This window comes from Opisthorchis viverrini (assembly GCF_000715545.1).
Source record: "Opisthorchis viverrini unplaced genomic scaffold scaffold4300, whole genome shotgun sequence".
Classification (NCBI taxonomy): domain Eukaryota; kingdom Metazoa; phylum Platyhelminthes; class Trematoda; order Opisthorchiida; family Opisthorchiidae; genus Opisthorchis; species Opisthorchis viverrini.
The window spans coordinates 692-9,216 of record NW_008752624.1 but is presented as its reverse complement, the minus strand read 5'-3'; the positions used below and the strand labels follow the sequence as shown (position 1 = coordinate 9,216).

At 48.2% G+C, this 8,525-nt stretch overlaps 1 protein-coding gene across 1 annotated transcript; it reads left to right on the top strand.

Annotated features, from left to right (window-relative positions):
- Nucleotides 1–397: 397 nt before the first annotated feature.
- Nucleotides 398–1,022, top strand: T265_12116 (hypothetical protein; the record flags this gene model as incomplete). The annotated part of the gene is made up of 3 exons (XM_009179110.1): nt 398–662; nt 697–886; nt 920–1,022. 3 exons carry the CDS (start codon nt 398–400, stop codon nt 1,020–1,022), a joined length of 558 nt encoding a protein of 185 aa, XP_009177374.1.
- Nucleotides 1,023–8,525: the final 7,503 nt, after the last annotated feature.

Here is an 8,525-nt window from a genome sequence, read left to right as displayed (position 1 = left end):
ATTACCAACCAACCAGCTTCGGCAAAAACGCCATTTTACGCCATCTATCAGCTTCTTGTGTCTGCCGACACAATCCGGTCTTCTTTTCGGGCTAAAACGGATCGCAAAGAGGCATGTCGCTTTTCTGGGTCCGCTAGAAGCCCATAAACCATGTGAATTCGTAGCACGCGCCACGTCGCAGACCGCAAATGGTTTCGCCTTCCCGTGATGTACTTGACTAACAAATGCGAGTTATCCACCAGTTAATCTGATGGGTGGATGGGGTTACCATCCTCATATCTAGACAATTTTATAATATACCATTCATGTCCCTGAGATCTGAACACTAGGCTGACCCTCCGTTGTTTAAAGGCACGAGGTTAGTTGAGGCGCCTAACTCGTGGACTCACTGCAAAGCATGGTTGTGAAGTCAAAGGCAGAGAAGAAGGAGAAAAAGGAGAAGTCCGCGAACCCTATGCGTGAGATAAAAATCCAGAAGCTCTGTCTTAATATTTGCGTGGGGGAGAGCGGCGATCGACTCACGCGAGCGGCCAAAGTTTTGGAACAGCTAACTGGCCAACAGCCCGTTTTCAGTAAAGCCAGATTGACTATCCGAACCTTCGCTATTCGGCGCAATGAAAAAATAGCTGTGCATTGCACTGTTCGAGGTCCAAAAGCAGAAGGTACTGAAACATGTTCGCTTATCCTCCGGTTCAGAGATTCTCGAGAAAGGACTGAAGGTGAAGGAATACGAGTTGCCCAGATCGTGCTTTAGTGACCGAGGGAATTTCGGTTTCGGTCTTACTGAGCACATCGATCTAGGAATCAAATACGATCCAGCCATTGGAATTTATGGAATGGACTTTTATGTTATCCTCGGAAGGCCAGGTTCACGCGTTAACTACAGGTACATGATTTCCGTAATGTAATCCCTCCTTAGACGCCGGTGCAAGAGTAAGGTCGGCGCATCCCATCACATAAGCAAAGAAGAAGCGATGAAGTGGTTCCAGAGCAAGTTTGATGGAATATTGTTACACAAATGAGTCCGCTTCTTATACATAATGGTACTGGCAATCGTGTTCATCTGTCAAGGACCGGGTTTAAACTGCGACTTTATTGACCCTTCTAAGTCACGTGTTTTTCACGGCTCGAAATTTTCATTCCACGGGTGATACGACACCTCACTGAGTTGACGGTTGATCGATCAGACACTCTGCCTTAACAGATGCAAGACATTCGAATACGTGATGAGGCTATGTATCCATGTGTTGTATCGTGATTCGGATGAGGCTCGTTCTCAGGTGGGAGTTGTCTGATAGCAGACTTCTTTTTTTGGCAGAACAGCAAACAAAGGGCTACATTGTGTTTCGTGGGTTGCAGTTTTTACCTCACCTTAGGGCGGGTGTTCGGAGTAGGTCGGCCGCGTTGATGCAACGGATCACGACACCATAGTCTGCCGCTTAAGCGGGAGTAGTTGGATCCGAGGGCGCGCGCCGTCAACCTGTAGTGAGCTTGTAACTCGGATGTGCGGCTCCACCTGCACGTTTTGAAGCTTGAGCAAGGTTCCGTTTACCTGACGTATGATTTGGCTGTTCTTGAATGGACACTCGCACAGTCGGTTTGGACCACAACTGGTTTCTCGGGAAGTATCCCACAGCTTTCGTAGTATAATTGTCCTCAACTATACATCAGTCAGTGGTTACCAGTTCATAATTACTTTTGTCCTTTAGGGCGCCATCAAAATCACCACGTGTCAAAGGGGCGTAACAATGACCGACAGCTTCAGTTAAGCACCCTTGGTGATGTACCTGAGATTGTTTCCAGGCACGCTTTTAGCCAAAGGTTTCTTGAAGTGGTTTGATCAATTTGGAATCAAATTGTTTGTTTCGAGTAACGTTTATTTGATTAATACACCAGCTCATGACAGCAGCTAGGCACCGAAAGGGTGTTACAACCGAACGATTATCATCAACTTGATAATACCGGTGGTGATGTGGACCCATCAAGCCGATATGTATGACCGCTTCCGAGGGTATTGTGATAATAGGTTTCAGTTGGGCGGTGAGAAACGGTACCTGGCTGTGCCTCTCATGGATAAAACTGGAATCAGCTGATTCATTCGATGACGTCGGTCGGTTTGGTGCAGAGCCCGTGCGGTTCATTTCCTAAGCCAGTGTTTGCCAGTGCGCTTTTTTGGTCGGAAGTCAGGTACTTTATTACGGATCAAATATTCCACCGTCTTCGACTCGCTTGCGCGCATTAATTCCGCTGGTGGTGTTTTCAGCAGCTTTCTTTGAGACATGCAGCTTCTCAGTTGGACAGCACCAAGTTCTCCAGCTATTCGATGACCCCACATCTGTGAAACTGGCGTGCATCAACATGGTTACCTTTCGTTACTTTATCCGAGAGCTTTGTCTTAGTTAACACTGCGTCCACTTGTCTATCGCCTCAATTCGGACAGAATAAATCGCAGGGTGGCAACGTTACCTTGAGTGTCAGTTGGACCACATAAAGCTTGTGGTTTAGGACTAGCCCATAATGCAATGCAGTGTGTCCATCTACAGGAAGTTTCGCTCACCGGCACCAACGTAGTCTCCTACACTTGTCAACTACCCAGTCTACAACTTGCACTTGCAGAGATTATCTACATGAGCTTGATCTTTGAAGCTATGATGCGCGGCACAGCGTGCACCACAGTAGTACTTAGGACAGCAGTGGATCAAGATTCAAGATTGCTTACTCGCAAGGATGTACAGCGAAATCGGTGACAATCCGGTCAGAGCATTACCATGCAAACAGCCAAAAAGTTCCATCCATCTCTTAGGCGTTGCTGATTAGAGTTCATCGGGAAGTTCATGAAACGTTCTGAAGCGAAATATTTAGTCTTTCTAGTAGCATGACGCCAACTTTACCCGTGCTCTTCTACCTGTCCAGTTCCGTTGCGGATTTTTGACTGGGTTTCATGTCCGGTAAGAGTTACAACAAACGGTTAGCATCCCGTGAGATTTTGAACCATACCGGTGCTCAACGAAGTGAGAGAACGACCTATCCTTATCCTGCGTCAAGCATCCAAGTTGCCCATTCCAGCACGCAGTGAGACCTGGATAGAAACCGACGGCAAGAACCCGACCGGCTGGTGCATTCGGGAAGGAAAGGTACACATAACTGTTGGTAATCATTTCTGTTTTCAAGAAACTTCCGGGGACGTCAGGCTAGGTTCAGTTTCATCCAAGCTGTTGACAGTTCCCATATGTCGGTAATAGAAGCCTACCACTAGGGGAAAGGTGCACTTTCGCGCCTTGATACAGCAGAAATCTGTTCGAGTGAGACGTCCTCTGGGACTACTTATCTTACCGAAAGACGTCCTGTGGGCAAACCGTTATTCTACCACCACTGGATGCCCGTTCAGCAATGCGAGGTCATACGGACAGGATTTTCCTGCATCCACATCCAATGGGGTCCGCGTAGAGGGCCTGTTTCATCGTGGTTGGCAGTTGGTCCGAGCCCAAGCTCAGCACCTCGACTGCTCTTGTCTAGGCTTGAGCAACCAGATAGTATCTCAATCCTCCCTCCGTTGGCATGGCAGCTGGGTACCGAAAGAGTGCTACGGCTGAACGATTCGATTCGGTTAGGGGACCAGGCCGGCCCAGTGCAACACGGTAGATCAGACTATTGTGTCAATGTCTCCTGGAAGGGTCCTTCAAGAATACCCTGGCCACCGCTTCTTCGCGACACAATTCTGAGTCAGAAACTAAGGGTAGGATCCCTGAACAAAACCTTACATCCTTCCACTACATTGTGGGTCAGGCTTTTGAAGCAAAGGCTCCAGGTGAGGTATCTCAATCAAACCCATTCCTTTGGCCTGGGCTTCCGGGAAGTATCATCCACCCTTGCAGCTCACCAGTCTTCCACCACACCTCTTCCTCACCTAGCTATATGCCGTGTAATACATTGGTTCCAGCTGCTACAGTTTCAATTACCGGGAAGGGTGTGGGACATACAGCCAAGCCTTGGAGGCGATGGCATGTTCATTGGGTAACTGCGCGTTGAAGGCAATAGCTTGGATGCATGACCTCCGCCCCTCTAACTACTCGATGGGGTCGTTTCTGTCAGTGTTAATAAACGTTGGTGAGTAGAGTCCCGGGATCCCTATCCAAGGAGACAGCAGTTGTCGATCCGACTCAGTTTACTGGTTGCCAAGTCCACCTCTTGGTTGGTTCTACTCAGCACAAGGCTGGACGGAAAGTGCTCCGCGGAATACATGTCCTAACCAACATAACCTATGGAGCGTGAGTAAATCACCTACCGTGGAAGAGTTCCTTCTATGGAAGCCCAAGTGACCGAACAACGTGGGTCACCTTACAGGTGATTGGAAGCATAGGCATCGGTGACGAAAACAGCTTTGACCCGAAATTCAGCTTGAAGCCTTGAATGCCACCGTAACCCTTTTTGGTACAGATTCTGAAATTCAGTCGGATCCAATAAATCAAGATACCTTCAGCGATTGGGCAGCCAGTTTACTGCGGTACCCTCACTTCGGATGGTAAAGGTAGTACAGAATTATCAGTGTTCTTGGGTGCCTCAGGCCTGTTTCAAGAGAGTATTAAACAGCGCTGATTTTTCATAGCTAGGACATACCCATTTGTTGATATGTCACAAGAAACGTTCAGACGTAAGCCGTAGGCCTGAAGTGTTTGCTTTCGATCTTGACGGAGTTCTCCGGTGAACCAGATTTATCGGTGTTGGCAGCTAAACACCGTGTGAAAAGCCACGGAACACCAAAAGGTGAAGATATCATAGGTAATTTTATCGTATACATAAAGGCTGTTGGAATGAACACGAAACTTCACGAGTTTCCACTGTCTACTGGCCTGCGTTGCGGACTTTCCGAATGGGATGTTCCATGTAGAAATGTCTCGCAAATTCTGCGGTCGAGATTGCTCGTCACGAAGAGACGATCTTACCATCGTGTGGCTGCTTGTGTCTACGTGGCCCACTAAACTGTAGTGGGAGTTTCATACAGTTTCACATGCCACGTTGGTGAATGGTTAGGGATGTGACCAACACAGTCCTCTGGTCCTTTGAGTTAGGGGTTGGAATATGTGTGGCGACTTGTACCTCAGCAATGTAATGCCTTGGCATCTCCCGCCAAACGCTGCAGCGACGAGGTCAGGCTTTTGAGCCAAAGACTGGTTGAGAAACCTATTCGTCTTGCCTGGGTCTGGGAGCTCTATTATGGTCCCAGCCAGCGTACAACCGTGATTCCTATAGCTGTACTGTCATGCCACATTGGCCGTTGCGTGGTGTCATTAAACAGGTTGCCTTCTTTGTTGCATACAGCAGGACGGGTAAGCTTCCTTGCTTTTTCCTCCCCCACCCCATTATCTCTGTTCGTGGGTCCATCCGTTGGGCTGACGACCTTGTTCGTCTTGCGTCGGTCTTAGCCATGATATCTGCGCCTCATCCGGCGTCTACAGCCTCAGGCTCTCCGAAATCAAGTCTGAACCTGCGGTCTGTCTGTTCGTACTCTGAAGCAAGCGGGATAATAAAGTGCTGTTGCTCTCACACCTCTCCTGACGTCGCTATGTGCTTCGTATCGGAAACAGGAATTCAAGATGCGAGCACAATAATTGAACTCACTGCCTCAATACTCTCCACTCGCTTCTGACTGTGTACCTCCGGCGATCCAGAGGCCGCTGCTGCAGGATTTGCAGGCATCAGCATCGTGCTAAGTCACCGGGCGGAAAAATCCTTGACTGGTTGGATGGATATCCTTTGATAGTCGCCTCTTTGCGGTTCAACCGGCAACGTCTGTGAGGGAGTTCCACAGGTGGGAAATCGATAGTTTGCTGATCGTATCCATGTACGCCCCAACTGACTAGCTGACACCATCGAGGACAACTTTCATGACGCCCCTGACTGCCCGATTACGCTGGGCTACGAAGTCAAATATCGTTGTGGTTGCCGAAGATTTGAATGCGCAGACCTAGCGCATCGTTTGGGTGATGAACTTGGATTGGACCCTGTACGCGCAGACAATGGTGAACGGCTTCTTCAGCTGCGTGTTGACCACAGACTGGTTTCATGCAATACTGACTTCCAAACTAACCGAAGTTGTCTGGCCACGTGATGTCCCTCAGCAACGTGCCAGCCACGGACCCAAGATGACTAATCATCAATTACTGATGGAGTGGATTAATAACCGACTGCCGCTAATTTTGAATAACTTGTGAGGATTCTGACCAGCACTTGTTCTAGGCGCTTCTCTCTTCGCTTTCCGAGGCACCTTGAGCGGCGTGTAAATCGCATAAAAACTGAAGCTAGTCGAATTGTCCTGTGGTCTCTTCCAACTGCTTTACCGTTAGATTTCAATGACCATTTGTTGCGAGAGTAGAGTAGTTCCACGACGAGATCAGAACGGAAACAATTGGACGTAATGTACGCTTCAATCGTCTAATAACGGTAATACATGAGCTGATAATATAGAGTGAGAATTGTGAGTTAATGGACCATGCAAAGGTATGGTTTATATAGTCATGACACCATTGGACTGAGGCAAACAGAACTTTGCATAATGTTGGAGTTGTATTTGACCTGGAATAGAGGGCGGTGACAACCAGAAGAAGAATGAAAAGGACTGGGGGCACAGAAGTTAAGTTTTATTCATCCAAAACTTTGACATTGCGAGCTGAAACGAGAAAAACCGGTTTAACGATTAAATAGTTTGAGAAAGCAGAGCTGCTGTACGACAGCTTGGGGTTCCGCCTGTGGCCCGGTGCCACCAGGTTCCCTCGAACGCTGGATACCGGACAAAGCAGTGGCGATACTCGAATCCATGGGAGATGTTCCCGCCGGTTCTGAACATAATCCATCCGGACTATTTATCAGACGTCTAATGAAACTTGGCTTGCTTTTCCACTGCGAGTAATTGTGGACACGGAAGGGTAAGGAAATGGAATAGACGGAATCTCTGAGGGACATTCCGGTCGATGAGTGCGACCGGACTCCGGATCCCGACAATTAGTGAAACCACCAAGGATGTTCAATAAGGAAGAACGTCTCGACAGCTTGACCGATAACCTAGGACAACAATTCTCGTAGACACCTGTTGACACTCGGTTTTACCCTAAAACTGCTATAGAGCATTGAGCGTTGAACCTGGAACTCTCTACGGCCTCGGTTTGTGTTTGAGTATATTCTCTCAAGCGTCCGGGAGACTGCCTCAGACAAGTAGGGCGGAAGGGAAGTGTAGTAATCACATCTTAAAACCCCCGGTGTTCAAATAGCTGCTGGGCGAGATGGCCCAAGTGATTAGAGCGCGAATTTACTGACCGGAAGGTCCGCGGTTCAAACCCGACCTCTGGCTCTCGACTTCCCCTGTCTAGGCTTGGGCAACCTGGCAGTATCCCAGCCCTCGTGCTTCCTTCGGGTGGCATGGCAGCTAGGCACCGAAAGGGTGCTACAGCTGAACGATTTTTTTAATTAAATAGCTGCTGATGATAACCTTGTCCACCTCCAGTATGTAGAGAAGGTGCATGCTTTTGGATGAACCCACAAGTCATCCCGTCGGCGTATGGTTTGCATCCGCGAGCAATAAGGTCATGTTTCTAGACATGCAGTCACTAAGCACAATTTACAACCCAAGGAGAGGCCCTCGCAGTTTTACGTGCCTTCAAAGTTTTGTTAGTTCTGATTGTAGTCTAACAGATGAGGTCAGTGCATGGATCTTCAAAGCTCGGGTTGCGTTTGCTAATTTGAGGCATCTACCTCTAGAAATTGGCACATCCCTGACTAAAGGAGCGTGTGTCAGGTTACTTTACAGACTGATTTGTTTTGTTGTGACCAGTGGAACCGATACGTCTTTAGGTCTTCGAAAACCGCGGTCTCACAGCTCGTGTAGGCTGGTGTGTAACCATGCAGTGAGAAAGCGATTGTTCGTTTGTGCGACAGAAACTTCAGTGGAAGTTTGTGTCCAGCCATGTAACGCGCATGCCGCCTCGTCGTTTGCCTAAAAATAGGGTTCTTCCGTGCCTTATTTGGGTCGGCGGAAGGAGAGGTGGGCAATCTTTGATCCGACGAAGGGGTATGAGAGGGATCACGAGAGGTTTGGGTACTCTCGGTGTGACTCGCCTGCTATAATGAAGTCCACATAAACCCAACTGCATGCTTGAAGACGCTGTGAATTATGGCTTTGAATCGTTGTCGCCGCCGTTCTTGTCGGTTTCTATGCATAGTGTCTCGAGGTGTAGGCACATCCGGCTGATTATGGTAGACTAGCACTAGGTTCATTCTCCATCCCGTTATTAGTTCCACAATGAGGCTTTCAAATAAGTTGGGGTTATACGGCAGTGAATGCTGCAGGGTACAGCTGCTAATCAATCTCAACGCCGTTCTTTTCGGTTTCTATCTAAAGTGTAACGAGGTATAGGCACATCGGAATGATTATGGTAGGCTAGCACTACGTCTTTTCCCTATCCACTTTAATTTCCTCAATGACAATGAAGCATGAGTATTGAACACTGATGTGCTATCGGTGATTCATAGAT